This window comes from Puma concolor, chromosome B3 (genome assembly GCF_028749965.1).
Source record: "Puma concolor isolate L17-30 chromosome B3, mPumCon1.1.hap2, whole genome shotgun sequence".
In the NCBI taxonomy this organism is placed as follows: Eukaryota; Metazoa; Chordata; class Mammalia; order Carnivora; family Felidae; genus Puma; species Puma concolor.
Genome location: NC_141672.1, coordinates 138,413,401 through 138,435,608, shown reverse-complemented (window position 1 = coordinate 138,435,608; position 22,208 = coordinate 138,413,401). Strand labels below are relative to the sequence as shown.

Here is a 22,208-nt window from a genome sequence, read left to right as displayed (position 1 = left end):
GCGCTCTTGTCCAGCCTGTGCGTGCCTCAGGTTACAATGTGTTTGCGACTTTCCCCCCGTCGAATGAGCCCCCTGACCCTATCAGAAAACCACGGAAGGGTTGAGGTCTATCTGGAACACTTGTTCCGAGTGAACTCTGTGGACTTGTGACCTTGATGGCCCCATGCTTGCAGGGCACATAAACCCAGGGCTTAGTGATACATCCTCAACTTTTGTCAGGCGTCAGAGCCACCAAGCTGCTGTTTCAGCTAGCAGCCACATCCCCCGTGGGGAGAAATCAGGGTGGAGTTTGCATTTCATTCACACCTCGAGGGTTTTCAAAATCCTGGTGTCAGGGCCTTGCCAGAGGGGAGGTTGGGAAGGGGAGAAAGTAGCTGTCGGGTCCCACTGGCTGCCACCACTAGAGTCTGCTTGTCTTGTCCCAGGTGGGGCCTCAAAATACCCTGCCTCTAAATGGGAGGAGTTTTGGCAGCTGCAGCCCGTGTTCCAGGGCTTCGTTACGGTCAGTTCTCCTGGATGAGGGCAGTTTTGAGAATGAGATTTTTCTGCTCATTTGCTCATGTGAAGGGCTTCTGGTTCGGGAGCCTGGGCCTGACTCCACTGGTAGGCCGATGGACAATGTCCAGAGACCCCCTACTGACCCCCTCCCCTGTCCCTGCCCCAGTGTCTGGTTATGATGCTTTGCTCACACTAGGTCAGTTCTCCCCGCCCCCCATTGACCACCATGCAGCTCAGAGCTGGGCCAGCCCCTGCCCTTGCCTGTGCCCTCGGTGGGAGTCCCTGGGGGCGGGGGATCCTGCCCATCCTGCTGTGCCCAGCCGGCTCTCAGAGGCCACTTCATCCACCACTGTGTGTGGCTGTGCATGCAGCCTGGCATCGGGGCCCCCGTCCTCACCCATGACCGTGCCAAACCAGAGTTTGGACTTTGTATTATAAAGTAGGGAGCCCCTGGGGGTGCCAAGCAGGGGAAGAACATGATTTCCACGAGTTTTAAGAAGGTTCACCTAATCAGGTACAGACTGTATGGGTTGGGGAGGTCGAGGCACCATGGTTGGGGTCCCCTGTGCAGGCATTTGGGAAAGTTGTGTTTTTGACAGACACAGGGTGGGGACCCTCACTAGTGCCCACGGATCGGGCTGGTCACTTGCCTCTGTGCCCTCACAGGCGGGAAAGCCACCTTCAGGAGCTGGTGCGTGACCATCATATCTTGAACTGCATTACTTCCTGTCACCATCACGAAGCACCAGTCCCCGGCATGACCAGGTGTCTGGCTCCCTCTGGTGACAAGAGGAAGCACTGAAGCGTTGTCCTCTCCTCTCCACTGATGCTGGAACCCACACCTGTTGAGTTGAGGAAGGGCGAGCTAAGGCCCAGAGCCCCCCCCCCCCCACCCCCAGTGCCGAGTGAGGGGTACAGCTCCCCTGTGTTTGTGCTTGAGTCCTGCTGTCCCCTTCAGGCCCCTCGGTGTCCCAGCGACAGGCAGGCTAAGGCTGAGAGTGGGGCCGTCAGCACCCTGCAGACGCCAGTTCCTATAGAATTTACTAGAAGGATTCCCACGGCCCACAGCCCTTCTGCTGCTGTTTTTCGTGCCACCAAATGGTAGGTGGGAGGCACTGCAGGCTTGGGGGGCCCACAGAACCTGGGCTCCTAGCCAGTTGTGTGGCCGTGGGCTGGTAACCTGACTGTGCCTCAGTTTCTTCGTCTGTAAGCTGGAGGTGAAAAGACTCCTATGTGAGGGTTGTTGTGAGGATTAAGTTGGAGACCATGTCGGAGGTACCTGGCCTGGCGCCCGAGGTGCTTCGAGGTAGAGAGTGATTTTGTCGTTACCCGTGGCGTCAGTGTGGCTGGATGGAGTTCCTGAGCATCAGTGGAGACAAAGTGAGGTCACTGCGGGTGAACAAGAAATACCAAGAGTTAGGAATTGACCTGTGGGGGCACCACCTGCTGGGCCCGACCTCTGCCTCCCCCAGGCTTGGGCCCATCACTGGGCTCTCAGAGCTTCAGTGACCTCCACAGCAGCACTCTGTCTGGGGTCTGCCTGAGGCCATGGAGAAAATTCATGATGGCTCTAAAGGCCTTTGAAGATGCAGGTGTGCTGGAGAGGTAACGAGGCAGACAGGACCGCTTCCACGAGGAACTTCTCTTTGTGAATCAGCTAGGGGAGGGCAGGGAAGCGGGTACGGGGAGGCCCTGTAGGTGTGCCAGGGCCGTAGCCAGTGACGCATTTCAGCGTGGCGCCCCCTAGGGGACGAAGGGGGACATGCGTCTCCATGCTATGAGTCAGTCCGAGGGCTGCGGGGACATCAGGGAAGTGTATGCACATCCCTCCTGCACAGCCGCCCATGAGCCCCTACTGGCCTCCCTGTCACCTGTTCTTTTATCCTTCATTGCCCCCCATGTCCTGCCTCCAGGGTTGTCTTCCTGAAACCCAGCTTCAGCGGGGCACCCCTCATCTGCTGGGGTTCCCCACAGCCGCAGCCACACCCGGACCCAGGAGCGCCTCCCAGGCCAGCACCCCAGCCCCTCCCCCCCCCCACTTGTTTGATCGGGCCTCCTCCTGCTGCCGGCCTCATGTCCTGGGTGCCACTCCTGCCCTTTCTCTTCCCTCCTCGCCTCCCTTAAGTCCTCTGTCTTTATTCTAATTTCCACTTCCCGCTTGTGGTACGTGTGTCGCTGGGCAAGTGACTTAATCTGTCCGTGCCTCAGTTTCCTGATGTGTAAAGTGGGAGCGGAGCTGCAGATAGGGTCGTAGAGAGGATGAAATGAGATAGTGCGTGGAACAGGCTGGTACCCAGGCCTCCGCTGGCTCCATGGCAGCGCCACCCCGTGGTCGGCACTAGTAATGCTCCTGCTTCAAACCCTGCTCCCGCCGTTGGCCGTGAGTGGGGTATTTCCCTCCTCTGATGTTCTTCAGCTTTTCTCCCGCACTGATGCCCCCCCCCCCCGCCCCATCTGGTGTGCGACATTCAGTGCGTGTATTTTGCAACCTGCCTCCTGCAGGGCACAGTGAAGCGTCAGAGGTAATAAACAAGACCAGGGTCCTGTGCAGACAGAATTCTCTGCTAGTTTTACATCCTGCCGTCCTAACCAGGGAGCAACACGCATGCGGGGCGCCGTGTGCTGACTTCATCCTGACGACGGGGGGTCCTGGGACAGCTGCGTTAACGCCAGTGGTTCTCCCCGTGCATCTAATGCCCTAGGCCATTTGGGCAGCACGCTACAGTTTGCAAATACTGTTCCATGCCTTGTCACAGGTGATCCTCACACCCCTCTTGGCAGTGCATGGGGTGCTAGGGCGTAGTGACAAAGTACCACGGACCTGCTGGCTGAAGCAACAGATGCTTATTTCTCGCAGCTCTGGGAGTTCAAGATCAACCTGTCAGCCAGGTTGGTTTCTCCTGAGCCCCTTTCCTTGGCTTGCAGACGCCCCGCCCTTCTCCTGGTGCCCACATTTTCTCTATGAGTGCACTTCCTCCTCTTTTTATAAGGACAACAGTCCTTTGGGACGAGGACACACCCTAATGGCCTCATTTTGACTTAGTCACCCCTTTAAAGTCCCTGTCTTCAAGGCCCTAAAAGCCCTTTAAAGGCCCTGTCTTCAAATACGGGCACATTGTGAAGTCCTGGGGTTAGGGCTTCCACAGGTCGATTTGGGGGGACATATTTACAGCTGGAGCCGGGAAGGCTAAGAGAGCTTGAGTGCCTTGAGCGTGGCCAGGCGTCTGCTGTGCACAAGCTGAGACTAGGAGCCCAGGCCCCGGACCCCATGCCCCCCCCCTCCCCCCCCCCCCCCCCCCCCCCCGCCAATCTCTCCACTGTCCTCTGCTGGTCACTGGGGGTGGGGATAACAGGAAGCCCTGGATTTCTCCACCCTGTGATCTGAGAGCTTCTGGGAAGATCCTCCTTGGGTGGCAGGCAGGCAGGATGTGGGCCCCTCAGGAAGGGGCAGCCTGTTGTTTATTTGGGTGGGCTTCCTGCCGGCATGCTCCTAGCTTCCCAGCCCTCCCCCCCGCCAGCTGCATTTGTCATCAGCCAGTGCAGTCTCGGGGACCGTGGGTTTTCGGGGAGCTAGAACAGAGGATGGGGGGGGGGGGGGAGGGCAGGCATGCTCTCACTTGCTTTGAAGACTCAGCCAGCTCCAGCCCTGCTCCTTGGTACCTGCTACATACAAAGAAGCTGCCGGAGAGCTTGATGGTGGTCCCTGCCCTGACATGTCAGGCCCCAGGGCTACCAGCCAGGGAGCCACACCCTGGCCCCTGCTGACGGGGGGTTTCTCCCTGGGCAGGGGGTGGGGGGGGGTTATCATATTCGGATGGCCACTGGCTGGCCAGCCGGATGGACGCATGCCCTCACCCTGGTGAGGCTCTGCTGGGCAGGAGGGGAAGAAAAGCTGGAAGAAGTCTGGCCTTGTAGCATGACCTTTGTTAGAAGCACGGTTTGCATAATGCTGGGACTTCCCACCTCTCCCAGCCCTGGGTGGTAATCAGTTCATAGTTCACCAAACGCTGGGTCCTTCCTCCTGGCAAAGGGCTGCATCACCCTGTGGAGAACCAGATTGTGTTGTTGTTGTTGTTGTCGTTTTTAAATAAGACTTCCGCCTTCCCTGAGCCTGCAGTTCTTACAGCATGCCTGGTACATGGAATTTGATTTTTGCACCCAGGCAGACTGTAAGCAGAACTGCAGAAAAAGTCTCAGGGGCTGTGGCAGAGGAAGGAGGGGGAAGGAAGAAGGGAGGAAATCTAGGAAGGCCCCTTGGAGGAGGTGGTATGGAAGGCAGGCTTTGAATGGAGAGTGGAACTTTGGTACACTGTCCAGGGCCTGGAGGAGAGGGGGAATCTGGGTGGAGGACCAGTAAAAGTAAGGACTGGAAACCGGCGCTAACTAGTGGCCGCCCCAGGTATGCCAGGCAGTGCTCTGTGGTCAAGTTCACAGTTCTGGTGGCATACAGGGCTGCTTTGGCTGCACAAGAGAGAGTCAGGTTCTGCCACCAGCTCAGTGACCTGAGCCTGGCCACGCCCAGCGTCCGGCTGCCCTTCCGACTTGCAGGCTGATGTCAGATAGCAGTCACGTCCTTCCCTCTTCCCGTGTGCCCAGATGTATTTTGTACCCACTGGTTCCTTGGTCAAGGTCAGCCAAATCAGAACCCAGGGGTTCTCAAGCTGGGTGCACAGAAAATCATGCTAGAGCACTTAAAAAAAAAAAAAAAAAATCCCAGTGCCTGGGCTGTGCCCCAGATCACCTACATCAGATTTTGGGGGGTGGGACCTATGCATTAGTATTTCCTTTTTTAAGCATCCCACATGATTCCAGTGCGCCCCAACTTTGAGACCCGGGGAAATGGCTGACCTGAGAGGCACCGGGGAGCATGCTAGGGGAAAGGGACGTAAACTCTAGCTCTGGGACGTAGCAGGGCAGCATTGCAACATTAGCATTTTGTTTATAAACCTTGAAGGAGGATAATTCGATTACACAAATTGGCGTCCAGCGTCTGGCACGTCTGTGTTCGGCGAACACTCACCTCGTCATCCTCTCTTTCCCTGCCTCCCCCCTCACAGATAAGCAAGGTCAGTTATGTAATTCTGCCAGGCTACTGGCAGTGGGCACCAGATAAATATGTATTGCATGTTTTGCAGGCCTCCTACTGTGGATGGATCATGTTTTATTCATGCACGTATGATGCACAATGTTCCTTCCTCGGGGAGAAATTTCAGCCTGCAGATTTCAACACGGAAGAATACATTTGTATAAATTGAGGGCACGGAAGGCTAGTGGGAGAGAAGAGCAGTGCTCTGAGGGTTTGTTTCATTGGCAGTTAGGAAGTGGAGGCCAGGGAAGTTCAAGGCAGGACTCTCTCTTTTCTGGGCCGGCGCTGCCCTCTAGTGGGAAAAAGCCCTGACTGCTTGAGGGGACCGTCAAGTGTTAAAATTCCTGAGTCCAGCCCAAGAAATAAGGATGTGGGTCTAGGGGAGACCAGCCATGCAGGCCTCCTCCCTTCTTGGACTCATTATCCCTGAGATGCAAAGAAAATTCTAGAAGGCTTCGCATGCATTGCATCTAATTCTCACTATTCTGCAAGGTAGCTATTCTTATTCCCAGACTCACAGTTGGGAACTGAGTCATCTAGAAATTGAGACGCATAACCCGGATCCCACGCTAGGTCTGGGGGATTCCAAAGACTTCACGGCTGTACCATTATGTCCTGACTGTTATTTCCCTAAGAACTTAGGTGATCCTCAAAGCCTCAGTTCAAATTTACCTCCACCACATAAAAGCTGTGTAGCCTCGGGGCCATTGACTAACCTCTCTGAGCTTCTGTTTTCTCCTGTACAAAAAGACTAGCATAATACGCACCTTATCGAGTGGTCATGAGAAGTTATGTTTGACCTCAAGCGTGTCAGAGGGGATAAAGACTTGAAAGCAGTTGCCTTAGGATGGTAGGATAACACTAAATTGTCCGCCTTTCTGAATGCATTATTTTTACACGCAGGCAAAAACAAAGGACTGGTTAGACTGCTTTCCTTCCAAAGGAGGCCAGAGCACTCACCCGGAGGTACCAGCGCAGGGAGATACTGCTGGAGAGGATGTTCCCTTGTTTTCTCGAAGTTCTGTCAAGTGAGACTCAGGAACCCTCTAGAGAAAACCACAGACTTCCCCTGAAGTGATCTCTCATTTTGTCAAGCCCCAGACCCTCAGCCCTGCCCTTCCCCTGCCCTGCTCAGCGCTCTCAGTCGCTGCTTAGAAGTCAGTGCTGTCACATGAGATCACCGTGTCCTTGGGTGCCCTCCCTCCTCACGGCCAGGGAGGGACCTTGAGCCCGGCCTTGGGTGCTGGGCAGTGTGGTTCCAGCATGTGTTAGTTTTGTCCTTCCCCATCGTCTTGAGGGCAGCAGAGAAATACCTGGACCTTGTAATCTTCCTTTCCATCAGCTCCTTAAATTCTACTTCAGTAGATAATTCTGTTCTTTAAAAATACACTCTCTAGAAAATCTTCCAGTTTTTTTCCCAGGCCATCTCTTAGGAGACTTGTGTATTTCTTTTAATTATTGTTTTTATTTATTTAGTTAGTTATATTTTTATTTAAGTTCAAGTTAGTTAGCATACCATGTAGTATTGGCTTCAGGAGTAGATTGCAGTGATTCACCCCCTATTTAATAACACCCAGTGCTCATCCAAACAAATGTCTTCCTTAATGCCCCCTTCCCCATTTAGCCCATCCCCCCACCTACCTCCCCTCCAGCAACCCTCAGTTTGTTCTCTGTATTTAAGAGTCTCTTATGGTTTGCCTCCCTCTCTGTTTTCATCTTATTTTTTTCCTTTCCTTCCCCTATGTCTCTCTTTCGTCTTAAACTCCGCATATAAGTGAAATCATATTTATCTTTCTCTTATTTCACTTAGCATAATACCCTCCAGTTCCACCCACGTTGTTGCAAATGGCAAGATTTCACTCTTTTTCATCACCGAGTAGTATACACAGAATCTGAAGCAGGCTCCAGGCTGCGAGCTGTCAGCACGGAGCCTGACGCGGGGCCCGAACTCACGGACCGTGAGATCGTGACCTGAGCCGAAGTCGGATGCTCAACCAACTGAGCCACCCAGGTGCCCCATGTATCCATATACCACATCTTCTTTATCCATTCACCAGTCGATGGACATTTGGGCTCTTTCCATAATTTGGCTCTTGCTGACAGTGCTGCTCAATTAACCTTCCATATAGGGACAGACTGGAAGGGATTATCTAAATGAATATCAGTGTTTCTGTGTGGGCGGTGACAGATGATGATTTGTGCCATCATCCTCGTACTAGTAGTAGCTAAAATGTATTAAGCACTTACTGTCTACCGGGTGCCATGGAAAGCCCTGGCCACGCACTGACCCCTTAAACTTTGAAACCACCTTGGAGGGGAAGTGCCATTATTATCCCCGCCCTCGCGTGAGCGAGCATGGAGCCCCCACAGCAGATAAAGCCCCTTCCCAAGCTCACACAGCTAGCGAGTGCAGGCTCTGGCCAGCCCCAGGGTCTCTGCTCTTGGCCACGTTCGGGGGGCTTCTCTATCCTTTCCTTATACTCAGATCATTCTTCAGCATGTGTTTCCTTTAAAATGAGGAACAAAGGTTTGAATTTATTCTTTTTTTTAAAGTTTTTATTTATTTTGAGAGAAAGAATGTGAGCAGAGAGGGGCAGAATGTGTGAGAGGGGCAGGGAGAGAGAGACAGAGAGAGAGAGACAGAGAGAGAGAGACAGAGAGAGAATGAAATCCCAAGCAGGTGCCACGCTGTCAGTGCAGAGCCCAACACAGGGAACAGTGACATCATGACCTGAGCCGAAATCAAGAGTCAGACGCTTAACCAACTGAGCCACCCAGGCACCCTGAAGAGGTTTTATTTTTAAATCAACCTATCTGGTCTCACCAATGCAAAAATACATAGGAAGAACTACACTACAAATACAAGACTGCCCAAAATGAAATAAGAGAATGATGGTATTTTTGTTAGATTATTCAGTATTTTCCAGTCAGTAAGCATCTCCCACCCTAAGTAACCAAAAAAGTAAAACTCAGCAGAAAAGAAACTCCTGCTATTAGAAGTACCAGTGAGAATACCTGATAGCTGTTACTATTTTATTTTTTTTTTTTGTTTTGTTTGAGAACATTCCAGAAGTTCCAGGAACTTCTCTGAAGCATTTGTTATGCACTCACATATTTGACCCTCAACCCCTCCCCCCCCCCGTAGGAGATGTTGTGAGCCCATTTTACAGGGGTGGAAACTGAGGTTCAGGGAGCATTTATTCTGTGCTCTCAGACACAGCGGTGGGGCCATTTCCATGCAGGGTCCTGGAGTATTTCTGAGAGCACTGAGCAGGGCAGGGGAAGGGCAGAGCTAAGGGTTCTGGACTTGACAAAATGAAAGATCACCTCAAGGGAAGCCTATGGTTTTCTCTGGAGAGTTTCTGAGGTTGGCTGGATACAGCTTCGAGAAAATGAGTAGCTGTTTGTATATAAGTACTTATGTTGCAGACGCATGTGATATGTGACAAATGTAACAGTCATATTTTTGTGCAGAAAACATACTACAGTTTAACAAGTTGTTGTGAAACATGCATGTAGCCTGTAACCAGACCAGACACAAAACCAGCACCCCAGAACCACCCCCACCACACCCACCCCCCACCCCCTGCCTCCTTGAAGATCACAGTTGTCTTCTTCCCTCCGTCCCTGGCAAGCAGCAACCACAGTCCTGACTTCTATTCATTTCCCTGTTTTTTCATTATGCGCTGACTACCTAGTTATATATCATTAAATGGTTTGATTTTGTTGCTTGGAATTCTGTATAAGTAGAATCAGACGAGTGTTCAGTCTTGCCTGTGTTCTTCTGCTCGGCATTGTGTCTTTGAAGGCTCATCCGTGTTGCCGATCGATGGTTTTTCTTCGCTGTAGAGTAATTCTAGAGGATGGAGATGTCCCCGTGTGTTTCTCTGTCCTACTATTATTGATGGGTACTGGGTTGTCTCCAGTTCCATACAAGCATTCTTGGATATGTCTCCCAGTACATGTCAGACTTTCTGTAGGGTATTTACCTTAGAGTTGGAATGGTGGGTCGTGGTGTAAGTTTATTTTCAGTTTTTCAGATACTGTCAAAGTTTTTCCAAAGGGGCTGTCCAGTTTACACGCCTACCAGCAGTGTGCAAGCGTCCCACATTCCCCACATCTTTGCCAACATTCAGTATTGTCAAAGCTCTTTAACTAGCTGATGTGGTAAGGACGTTTCACTGGGGTGTAATTCACATGTCCCTGAATTCTAATGAGCTTGAACATCTTTGTCCTAGTCCGTTGTTCATTTGAATTCCCTCTTTTCTGAGGTACCTGCTGAGGTTTCTGTCCCCTTTCCAACTGGTTTGTCGTTTTTTTCTACGAGTTTATAGTAATCTTTATATAGTCTAGACATGAGCCCTCTGATTCTTGTGTGTTTCTTAAGGATGTATGTTACGCATATATTTTCCCACATTTTCACTTTCTCAGTGGGCTTTCTTGGTGAATCTGATGAATGACCTTCTTAATTTTAACGTAGACCAGTTTATCAAGCTTTTCTTATACGGCTAGTGCTTTCTTTGTTTGGTTTAAGAAATCTTTCCCTACCCCTACATCATGATAGTACTTTTGTCTGTTATGTTTCAGAAGTTTTATTATTTTGCTTTTCACACACAGGTCTCTGATCTCCCTGGAATTGATTTTTGCATGTGTTGTGAGACTGGCTTCCCCCGTGCCGCCCCCCCCCCCCCCCCCGCCACTCTAAGTTGAAGTTGCCCCAGCACCATTTATGGAAAAGATCACCCTTTCCCTTGCTGCTTTGTATGTACACTTTACCATAAATCAGGTGTCCACATAAGCATGACTCTGTTTTCTGGGCTTTACTCCACTACTTCATGGGTATATGTGTTCCCTAAGCCAGAAACACACTGTCTTAATCATGATAGCTTTATTATTTTTAAATTTTGTTTAATGTTTATTTATTTTTGAGACAGAGACAGGGCATGATCAGGGGAGGGTCAGAGAGAGACGGAGACACAGAATCCGAAGCAGGCTCCAGGCTCTGAGCTGTCAGCACAGAGCCCAATGCGGGGCTCGAACTCACAAACCGTGAGATCACGACCTGAGCCGAAGTCAGAGGCTCAACCGACTGAGCCACCCAGTCGCCCCTATCATGATAGCTTTAAAAAGAAGTCCTGAAAAGCGAAATGAAATAAAATAAAAATAAAGTAAGTCCTAATATTCAGTAGGGCAAGTCTGGACAATTCTTCTTCTTAAAAAGTGTCTAGGCTGCTCTTGCCCCTCAAGATTTCTATAAAATTAGAATCAGTATGCCACATTATACAAACAAAAAATGTTTTAGTATTTTCATTAATGATCGTATATCAGTAGTATAATAAAGTTGACTAATTCTTCCAGGGCCAGTGAATTCTAAATCGATGTCTCCATTTGGATTTTTTTTAACACTTATTTATTTTTGAGAGAGAGAGAGAGAGAGAGAGAGAGAGGGAGAGAGAGAGAATCTGAAGCAGGTTCCAGGCTCTGAGCTGTCAGCACAGAACCAGACACGGGGCTTGAACCCACAAACTGTGAGATCATGACCTGAGCTGGAGTTGGATGTTTAACCGACTGAGCCATCCAGGCGCCTCTCCATTTGGATTTTCCAAATTCTTCTGGTTTTATGTGTCTGTCCTGGCCCTCTCTGTCACACAGGTCCCCTTGGTGCATTGCATCTAGAAGGAGGCACTTTGATGGGAGCGTCCCCAGTGCTGTGAGACTCGTGTAGTGAACATCGTCCAGGGATATAGTAGGATGGGGGCTGGGCTTGGGCACAGCCACAGCCAAGGAGAGTTGCTCACTCCCTCTTTTTATGGCATTGCTGTAACTAGCATTCTTTTCCATGCACCCTTTCAATAGTGAACTAACTTTTCATCACACTGGGCCAAACCAAGAATAGAAAAAAGAATAAAACCCATCTCTGTCTCCTAGGGCTTGGAGTCTCCTCCAGCTTCTCTATGACTGTGCCCCAGTCAACACCAGCTCTGAAAAATGCCCCACAAAAAATGTTCCACAGTCAAGTAATTAACAAACAACTTCATGCAATATCCTGTTCTTGGAGAGTCACATGGATATTTATAGTTGTAAGGTCTGAGAATTTACTCAAATTTGCTTAATGGGTTGCATTAGTTTCCTATTATGGCTGTAATGAGTTACCACAGACTTAGTGGCTTAAAATAACACAAATTTATGATCTTCCCATTCTAGAGGTCAGAAGCCCACAAGGTGTTTTCTCTGAGCTAAAATCAAGGTGGGCAGGGGGTGGGGGAGGCTGTCGTCTTCTAGAGAATTCTCTCTGGAAGGGAGAATCCATTTTCTTGCCTTTTCCAGCTTCTAGAGGCGGGCCTGTTTCTGGGCTCATGACCCCATCCTCCAGAATCTTCTTTCTCCTTTTGCATTGAAAGGACCCCTTGTGATTGAGCCCTCGGGGGTAGTCCGACTTTATCTGGAAGTCAACTGATGAGCCACCTTCCTTCCATCTGTAGCCTTAATTCTCTTTTGTCATTGAAGGTAGCAGTTACAGGTCCTAGAGATTAGGACCCGGACGTCTTTAGGGGCCAATAGCCGGCTTCCCACACGGTGTGGTGGCACATCAGTCAGAGTGCTAATGTGACGTCCAAGACTTGGTTGCATGTGAGGTCTTTCAGGGACTCTGCTCCTTCATGCACTGGCTTTCCTCTTTGGCACCACCCCTGACCTTGCATGGTGGGTTGGTCCGTTGCTGGCCCTTCTTACACAGCACAAACTCCACAGGAAAGCAGGGATTTTGTCCGTTTTGTTCACGAATGTGTCCCAGCTGCTTGCACCGTGCCTGGCACCTAGTAGGTGCCATTAATGTATTTAGAATGACTAAGAATGCAGGGTTGAAGTTCTCTCTAGGAAGGCAGCAAGCTTCTGGAGGGCAAAATCTGTGGCCCACTCATCAGCTCTGCCCCAGCATCCAAAGAGGGCCAGTGCTAACCTGGAAATGGGGTGGCTACACCAGAGGTCGCCAGACTTTCTTAGTTCAATCTGCCCTTTGTATCCTAATTACATTGTTTACAGAGCCCTGAGTCCGAAAGACATATCTAGCTGAGAACCCGCATGTAATTCATTGCAACAGAAGAGACGCAGACGTCTCTTGTTTAACAAACACTTTCACGGCTCTTTCTGTGTGTCTGACACTGTTCTAAGAGCTTTACAAATAACTGGGTCATTAAATCCTTGGCACAGTCCCGTGAAGTGGGTGTAATATTCCCATTTTACAGAAGAAAAAGTGAGGCACAAGGAGGTTCGATATACCTTGCCCAAGGTCCGTGGAGCTAGGATTTAAATGCAGGGGGCCCGTGGCTCTCTCCTGAGCCGCCTCTAATGTGGTTTTCCCCGTAGCGGGTGGGAGAAACCTGACTTGAGATCCTGGCTATGCTGTCTCTCTAGCTTTGTGTTGGGAGTGAGGTGTGAAACCTCTCTGAGATTGTTTCTTCTTCTGTGAAATGGGCACAGCGGATCTCCCCGAGTCATTGAAAAGATGACGGGAGATTACAGGTGTAAACGGCAGGGCCCGGGGTAGTAGGGCGGAATGGACCCTTCACCTTTAGTGGCTTTTCCAACTCAATTTCTGCTCTCCCTCATCGCCCCTCCCCTTCTAGTGTCGGTGAATCTGGCAGGCAGCAGGGGGCAGCACTGAGCCATGAAGCACATCCTCTCCTGTCCTGAAGGCAGTTACTGCACAGGGATGGTGAATTTTAGCACTGGACAGTCTTTTTCCCGTCCGTTTGGGCAGAACATTTGAAGTGGTTTCGTTAAACAAGAAAAAAATCGCAGCCTAAGAGGATGAATCGAAAGGAGGGCAAGGAAGCGCGCTCAGAAGTACCCATCTGTAAGATTGTAGCCCACCTCATACCCTCTCTGGGGGATAGCGTTCCCCTAAAGACCCAGGGTTGTGCTCTGTGATGCTGCTTTTATTTGACTTGTTATCCTAAGATATTACTGAAGTGGAAAAAGGGTGTTTCCTGATGCGTGAAGACCCCCGCCCGCATCACTACTGGACTGTTCCTTGGAAAATATTCGAGAATTTGTATTGAAGGTTTCTTTGACATCTCTCTGAGGAAGAGCTGCTTAGAAGATGCCCCTAGAGATTTCAGCTGACGGGGGAAACACCCTTCATACAAAAACTACAATGTGTTCGGGCGCATGGGTGGCTCAGTCGGTTAAGCTTCACACTCTTGATCTCTGCTCAGGTCATGATCTCGCGGTTTGTGAGTTCAAGCCCCGCATCAGGTTCTGAGCTGATGGTGCAAAGTCTGCTTGGGTTTTTTGGTTTTTTTCCTCTCCCTCTGCCCCTCTCTCGCTCTTTCTCTCTCTCTCTCAAAATAAATAAACATTTAAAAAATTTTTTTAAATACACGTGTTCTGTATCTTATGTTGGTTTTTGGAATTGGGTCCTATCAGGTTTCTCTGGCATTGCAGGAGGACTCCATCCTGTGAAAATGGAAAGCCACAACCCCAACACCTTGGAAACCCTTGTCCTCTCCTAGAGGGACTGGAGTTCTTGGCTGATGGAGAGGACGCCTCGGTGCGTGGTGTCTCCATGGGAGGTCTGTGCCCACCCGAGCTTCCAGAATGGACGGCTGGCCTCTGTGTGGGGTTTCTGTGGGGCTCCCGTGGGCAGCCGAGATTGAAGGATGCCCCTTCTTCTGTGTTACAACTTGCCATGAGGGCAGGAGGCCCGGGGCCTGGGGTCCCCAGCTGTTCCATGAAGGACTGACCTATCCAGACTCTCCACTGTCCCCAAGTGGGGTCGAAATTACCGAATAGTCTCCACAACCTCTTCAACACATCAGTTGTTTCTTCCAACGATACTCAAAGCTTAGACCTTTGACCTGTTAAGTATTAGCTGTAACTTGCATTGCTCAATCTCTAGGGGATGCATCGGTGGTTATTACATTGATTGGGTGTTTTATTTAATGGGTATGAGAGAAAGCGTGATATCCCAAGGGGTGGGGGGTGTCTGGGGGGCTCAGAGTGACTGCTGGGATATCAGCAGTGAGTCACAGGGTAGTTGCAGGGCCCTTGGCAGGAGAATTGTGGTCCTGTCTCCCGTGTCCCTTCCTTTTGGAACTACCTGAGCAGATGGTTTGCTCGTAGCCATCTTTTAGGGTACCATGACTGACCAGTGGCTCACCTCCGCCCATAGCCTGGATGGCAGGACATGGCTGGCCTCACAGTTTTGCCCTGAAGCAGAAATCCCTTCAGGCTATGTTGGGTGCTGCTCTTGCCTTGGAAACCTCCCTGTCCACGCCCCCACCCCTGCCCCCTGGGTCTTGGTCTTTCTCTGCATCTCTTCAGGGAATAGGGCCAAGAGTAGCTCTGGTCCCTAACTCTACCCGGCTAAGGAGAGCCCCCCCTAATTCTTGCCCATATCTGAAAGATGCCTATATTCTAGACTTTTCCAATAATACCCCCAAACTTTCTCAACTTCCTCCACTTAGTTATCTTAATCTAAGTTGTGACAAACCAGAGCCAGTGTACTAATGAGGTGCATATTGATCCTGTCAAGATTCTTATGAACAGGAATAACTGTGAAATTGGGGGGGGTCTCTGACTGGCTACGGGAGCAGGTGTTTTGAGACTCTAGAACTTCGATGTGAGACTCTAGAACTTCTAGATTGCTCCAAATCACAGAGTAGGATTTCACCAAGAGTGGACTTAGCCCCATTTCCGTGATATAAACCATTCTCTTTTCAGTCCTTCCTTTATCAAACAATACCCCCTTCTAAGCTGTCTTCAAATGATTGCTTTGGGGTCTGGGTTTCTGTCTATAAATGGGGAAGACATGGCTTCCTTTGCCAAGTATGTATAAACCAGATGAGCTCCTGCCTATAGTTTATGTTTTCTCTCCACCTCTAAGACAATGAGCTCTGGAAGGTTAAGATTCTTAACTTTTGGTCCAATACTAAATCTCCATCCCTCCGACTGCTGCTTGACACACAGAAGGAGCTTGATAAATATTGAGTGCATGAATGAATATTCGAGTGGTTCCATGTTGACATCACCGAGAGAAATCAGGATGAATTCGTCTACTCCTGTGAGCAGACCACAAGTACTCTCCACTGAGCTCGGGTTCCCTTTGATTGAATTCATCTCCAACTTTGTTCTTCCTGTGTGCACGTGGACTGTTAACACCCATCTTTTGGGTTATCTGCTTGGGTCGGATCAAGCCACGTATTGTCTGTCTCCACAGCCAACCAGCTTCTTGAGGGAAAGGCCACTTTTTCACTGCTATTTTTATTCCCAGGGCCTTGGTAACTGTCATTGCTCACGGCATGTTCTACGGAACTGAAATTTAGTTGAATGGATACAGCCTGTGGGTTTTAGTCTGGGCTCGGTACCTTTCCCAGAATGAATAAAAAGGTTTGTGCAAAATCTCAGGTTCTGTCTCCATCAGATACTTAAGTACATGTCTAGTACTGTCTTCTCAAGTCCTATGGAAAAGCTTGAATCCTAACCACTATTACAGTAATAGATAGTAACTCCAAAATATGGAGGGGAAACTGCAAAATTAAAATGAATAAAACATCTAATTAAATGTTCTCAAAGCATACCATTATGTCAGCTCTGGTTTTTTGAGAAATTAATGCCCATAAACATTTTATTACATTTGAAAATAATTTGTGGTTTTGACTTTTCTCACTTCACAACAATTCCTGAATTCGTACAGCGAGTGTTGAGAAATCTTAGCCAACCATAAATTAAATGAATTACATAAAGCCAAATAAATGTGAAAGCAAAATTATAAAAATCCTTTCAAAAATGTTTATGACAGAAACAATTTAATGACAGACGTGGGTGTATTTTAATTTGGTTGATACGGTGTGGGAGGGAGTCCTCTAAAAGTAAGTGCTCTCAGGGCCCACGAATATTCAGTGCAACCTACCAAAAAACCAGAGAAGTCTTGCATAACAGTGCTTCAATACTGGGACTTTTTTTGACTAATTCCTAATGGCATTTATATAATCAGATTTCTTATCTGGTCAATGTGAAATAATACCCTTGACCTTTGATTCTTTTGGTCATCAGCTGCCTTTTTTTTTTTTTTTTTTTTAAATCTAATCTCTGTTTCATCTTCTTTCAGGAATCCTGTTCACGATGCTGGTATTTGGACCAGCCTGTGGATTTATCCTGGGCTCTTTCTGTACCAAAATCTATGTGGATGCAGTCTTCATTGACACAAGTAAGGAGTGTATCTCAACTTTTTATCGCCATCCGTAAGCATGCCCTCCATCGTAAGGGAGCCTTCAGCCTTTGGGTTCTAAACCCTTGCTAGTAGGGGCAGGCTCCATGCATGGAGCTGTAGCTGCTGGCTCAGCAGAGGTCGAGGGAAGGAGCCCTCGAGTGTTGGCTCCGATGGCCTGGGATCCAGTGTGTACTCCACCAGCGTCTACCCGAGGGCCGAATAATCCCTGGAGTTGATTTTACTCCTCGAATCTGGATCGTCCTCATCTGTCAATGAAGGGTAACAATAATTGTATCTGCCTCGCAAGGCTCCTGTAAGCATTAAACGAGAGGATAGATGTGGCAACGCCTGGCATTTTCTCACCGAATGTCGGTCCATTTACGTATCTGAGAACCCTGCTTTCTGAACATGCTCTGGAAATACGAGTGGACCCAGGGGGTCAATGAGACAGAAGATTTGAAACTTCTTTCTGTAAGATAGTGTTGTGGTGGCCTTTATGAGGAAACAAACCATACCTCAAAACCATTTCGAGCAACTCTTCTTGTGATCCTAGCAGGAGGAGCAAGGGCATTTTTCAGATTACTCTGCAAATCCCCACCCGCCCCTGCCCAACCCTCGGCACACTTTGAGCTGACGGTGGGTTAGTTAGATAGGCTAGGTTATGCAGTGGTAACACACAGTTCCCAAATGTTAAGTATTTAATTTAATTTATTTATTTTTAAAATATTTTTGAGAGAGAGCACAAGTGGGGGAGGGGTAGAGACAGTGGGAAACACAGAATCAAAAGCAGGTCCCAGTCCCTACACTGTTGGCACAGAGCCCGACGCGGGGCTCAAACTCCCAAACCGTGAGATAATGACTTGGGCCAAAGGCGGACGCTTTACTGATCGAGCCCCCACCCCCCGCCCCTTAAGTGATTTTATACAACCGAAGTTGATTTCTCGGGCATGCTACATACCCAGTGCAGGCTGGCAGTGCTGGGGAGGATGAGACACAGCTCATCAGGGACACTCCAGGACCTGGCCCACGTAAGTTTCATCTGACCCCAGCCTGCCCAGTTGCCAAGGCAGGAAACCAGGCTGTGGCGAGGTGCGTGCTGGCTCTTGAAGCTTCTCCTCACGTTTTAGTGGCCAAAGCAAAAGTCATGTGACATCTTAGTCTCCTACTGCTGTGTGACAGATTACCCCAAACTTAGTGACTTAAAACAACAGACAGCTATCCCATTATAGTTTATTTCTGTGGGTCCGGAATCCAGGAGCATCTTGGTTGGGTGGTTCTGAATCGGCGTCTCCCATGAGGCTGCAGTCAGGATGTCGACATGGCCTCCAGTCATCTCAGAGCTCAGCCCGGGGAGCTTCTGCTTGTAAGTTCACTTCCAAGGCTGTTGGCAGGCCTTGGAGGATCTGCATTCAGGCTCACATCCATGGGTCTCTCTACAGGGCTCCCTCACCAGGGTTCCCCCAGAGCAAACAACCCAAAAGAAGATGAGAGAGAGCAGCTGAGACCAGAGCCATGGTCTGTTTGTAACCTCGTCTCAGAAGTGGCAAGTCATTGCTTCTGCATTCTGGAGGGTTGAAAGCAAGCCTCTGGTTCTGGTTTATACTCCGGAGAAAGGACGTGAATACCAGGGGTAGGATCGTTGGTGGCCATCTTGGACACTACCTACCGCGTGTGGTCACGACTCTGACTATGGGCCTAGAACAGCACATGCTATTTCTGTGCAGTTCAGTGAGCAGGGAAGCCATGATTCCTGTCTCTCGGAGAACCAAGCGCAGGAAGCCATCCCAGCCTCTCCTCCTCGTACCGATCTATTCTCAAGATCAATAAGAGCTCCATTCCTGGTTTCTCAATCCATCATCTCTGGGCAGTGCTAAATTTACCAGTTCACCCCAAAGAAATAGTGTGGTTTTCAATCTAATCAGGTTGCTTTGTGATTCACTCCATTAATCCCACTGATATATTTACTTGTAGCTAATGATGTGATGAATATCCAAGTGGGGAGGGAAAAAAGGAAGCAAATGCAGCTTTATTTACTTATTCTTTTCAAGTGCTGGGTTTGTTCAGGAGGTGGTTGGATGCTGCTCTGTTGTAGCAGTGGGTTGACCTTTGAACCCCTGCTCCTAGCGAGCCCGACGACAAGCAGAAGCCTGGTCAGAGAACCAACACGTGGTGGGAGTTGGCCGCCATTTTGATTGCATGAACAAAAAAGCTTCCACCACTGTGCCAAAGGCAGTACAAGATAAGAATCACAAAAGAGGGTGAGGGGAGGGGGTTGCATGCCCCGTGCAACGGGGAAGCCTGCCTGGAAGGAGAGGCCAAGTGGCCAAGAAGCATATTCTGCCCTCAGCGTGTAGGCAGTGGTCCCCTTAGGTTAAGGCCCGTGGGTTAGTTACCAGAATCTCTGAGCCAGAAAGGACCTCACATCATTCTCTTCCAACCCTTTCATTGTACAAATGAGGAAACTGAGGCCTGGGGGGGGGGGGGCAGGGATATACCCAGTCCAAGGGGTGTATCTGTGTAAAACCCATGTCTTCTGAGCAATGGAAGCTCTCTCCTGGGAATGAAATAGCATCTTTTCTCTGTGCCTGGAATGACCAAGGGGTGGACCTTTGGTTCATTCATGGTTCCCCTCGGTGTGCCATTCATTCCTTTGCTCAGGCTGTTCCCTCAGCCTAGAGTCCTGCTCGCAGTCCCGGCAACATCTGTCCTCACCCTCTGGGCCAGTGTGAAGGGCCATCATCCATGGTTCTGGGTTCACTGGAAGTTTGAAGCCTCCCCGGATATAAGACAGAGGGGCACGTTTCTAGTCCACCTGGGCATCTTCCTGATGGTAGCCTCCCCCTCCTCCCGCCACGAGTTAATAGCAGAAGTCCCATCCAGCGTGTCTCTAGGAAAGAGAAGGGAGCAACGTGAGTCACCACCATCTTTTGTTTGCATCCTTGCTGAGGGCTCTGGGAGCGCTGATGCTGCTCTTTACCAGTAGAGGGCAGAAGAACATAACTTATTCTATTCTATTGGAGCCTAAGATCCAATTCTACAGTTTCCAGCAATTTTGATGATTTCTAATCTTGTGACTAAAACTCATTCTCTCTGGAGCAGATTTGGGCCGTATTTTGAGAATGGAGTTCTTAATTCTTTAGGGATGACCCTGCTCTATTTTTTCTTCACCGGTGAAGACAGAGCCCCTCTTTAGGGCTGTCCAAAGTGAAGCCTGAATGTAAAGGGCCAGACTCACAGCCACGTGTTTCTGAAACCCCAGCTGAGAGCCGGGAAGGGAACTGGGGAAAACCGTGGTCTGGAACTTGTGGGGAGGCGAGCAAGGCAGAGCCCTTGTCACGGGGCAGTTGGAGGAGAGAGTGTGCCCTCCATGTAGGCTGGCTGCAGCTCAGGGCACAGGGTTGAAAGGGAGAGAGCAGCGAGGGAGGCTGGTTGCAGTCTGTGTGGAAGGGAGGTGGTTGGTTGTAGGAACAGGCCACCTGTGGGGTGGAGAGACCCCATGGGCAGCTTCCCAGTAGGGCTCTGCTGGCCATGTTTAGACACCAGGCTCCCTCTGCCCCTCTTCTTAAGGATAGATGCCTCTTCTGACACCCCACGGAAGGAAGGATGTTGCCTCCAGAACTGCTTTCATAGAATATCTTTTAAAAGTGAAACCAGTTGAGAACCGAACCCAGAAAAGAGAAGGACTTGGTAACAGCGTGTGCCCCAAAGCACTGAACTGAGCAACGTTAACAGTGGGTTTAGCAAAAGCAGATTGGTAACGGCAGCCATGACCTGACTGACCCCTTATGAAGGCTGTATATAGATGGCCTCTTCCGAACCGCAGAACATTCCCATTGGAAGGTGGGTCCTGCTGTCATTCCACTTAACAGATGAGGTGTTCTCATGCAGCGATTTTGAGTTCTGAGCTCCGGTGCTGGAATCAGACCTCCATTTAAATCTCAGCTATGCCCCTTCCAAGCTGTGTGATCCCGAGGGCATTTCTCCTCATGGGTCTGGGCCTGGATGACAAGAGTTAATTGTGCAAAGCATGTAGCACCGTGCCTGGTATATAGGAAGCACACAGTCAGCGAGAGGTTAACTCATTTCCTCAGCTAGCGGGATTCAAACCCCAGGCCTCCCGCGTCCCTGGAACTTCTCCAGGACTTTCCAAAGGCTGCCCCCTTCTGTGGTCAAAGGCCTTGCTGAGATGACCTAACCTCATCACATCTGTACAGACCCCTCCTGAGGCATGCACCAGCCGGTCCCCTACCACTGCGTGGTGTTTGCAACTGGAATAAGATATGTCCGCATGTTTCCTTCATGAAAAAGGTCAACCAGCCGAGAGCCTCCCACCCTGCCACTCTAGGGCTGGCTGCTGGATTCGCCCGATTCCTTCATGTTAGACTAATTAGCTCAACAGCCAGGATCCTGAACATTCCACGCTGCCCTCTCCTCTACCCTCAACCCCTCCCTGTCTCCAGTTTCTAATTTGGTCTGTAACTTAATGATACTCTTGGAATGCTTGAGTCCCATAGCAAAAGCTTCACAAAATAGGTTAGACAAATAGGTAAATGGACTGAAAAAATGAAAAACAAACAAACAAAAACACAACTGCCCAGAGAGCCGTGGTATCACTTATCCATCAGCGTGGCCTGAGAGTAAGAAGTCAATGTCCCAAATGTGCTTTGATCTGCTCTTCTCACAGTCTCGGGTGTCCTCAAGGGCTGGTTTGGTTGTTTGCTTCGTCTTAAACTGGTTTGCCTCTGTTCCCAGTGACTGTTCTTTCGAACCTACAATGGTAGCAGTCCTCAGAAGTGGGAGACAATCTCAGCCCCATCTGGTTACATGACCTTCAACAGAGGAAGCTAAACACTGCCAAAAGCGTGCTCAGCCTACCCGACGAAACCACAAAGACACTCCAGGTGTTGGATTTTAAGACGCGGCAGGGTTAGAAACAAACGGCTGTTGTAAAGCAGAAACCCTTCGTGCCTACAGGCAGCGAGGCAAAGGCAGGCCTGGACTGTGCCGGTCTCCTGGCAGGCAGACCTCTCCATCACAGCGATGCTTTGCTTCACTTGTCCCTGCCTGGGATGGCCAAGGGTCTGATGAGTGCCTGGGTAGAGCGTAGCTAGTCTGCTCAGAGTCCCCTGAGGATGCCGTGTCTTTGCTCGGGCTGTTCCCCCAGCCTGGGATACTGTCTCCACCCCATTCTTTCCAGTGTCTTTGTTTTCTTCACGGTTGCAGTTTCATTGGCGATGAGCTATATCAAGTAAACGAGACAGATGGGTGCTTCTTGGTTTTGTTCTGGACATCTTCCTGACCACAGTCTTCCAGAAAAAGCTGACCCTGCTGTATTTGTTTTAAGATCAAGACACTACAGGGGCGCCTGGGTGTTCAGTCGGTTAGGTGTCCACCTCTTTGTTTCAGCTCAGG

General features: G+C 49.7%; 1 protein-coding gene and 1 long non-coding RNA gene across 5 annotated transcripts in view; one reads left to right on the top strand and one right to left on the bottom strand.

Moving 5' to 3' along the window:
- SLCO3A1 (solute carrier organic anion transporter family member 3A1) overlaps window positions 1-22,208 on the top strand; it is a 319,399-nt gene that overhangs the window by 222,404 nt on the left and 74,787 nt on the right. For all 4 annotated transcript variants that reach the window (XM_086711482.1, XM_086711484.1, XM_086711481.1 and 1 more), the window contains exon 3: window positions 16,695-16,793. In XM_086711482.1, coding sequence (XP_086567608.1) covers window positions 16,695-16,793 — 99 coding nt within the window. The remainder of the gene's footprint in view (window positions 1-16,694; window positions 16,794-22,208) is intronic.
- Window positions 17,487-20,987, bottom strand: LOC147580420 (uncharacterized). Its single transcript, XR_015252893.1, has 2 exons — window positions 20,577-20,987; window positions 17,487-19,683 (listed from the first exon to the last, which is right to left on the bottom strand). It is a non-coding gene; the product is annotated as an uncharacterized LOC147580420 (long non-coding RNA).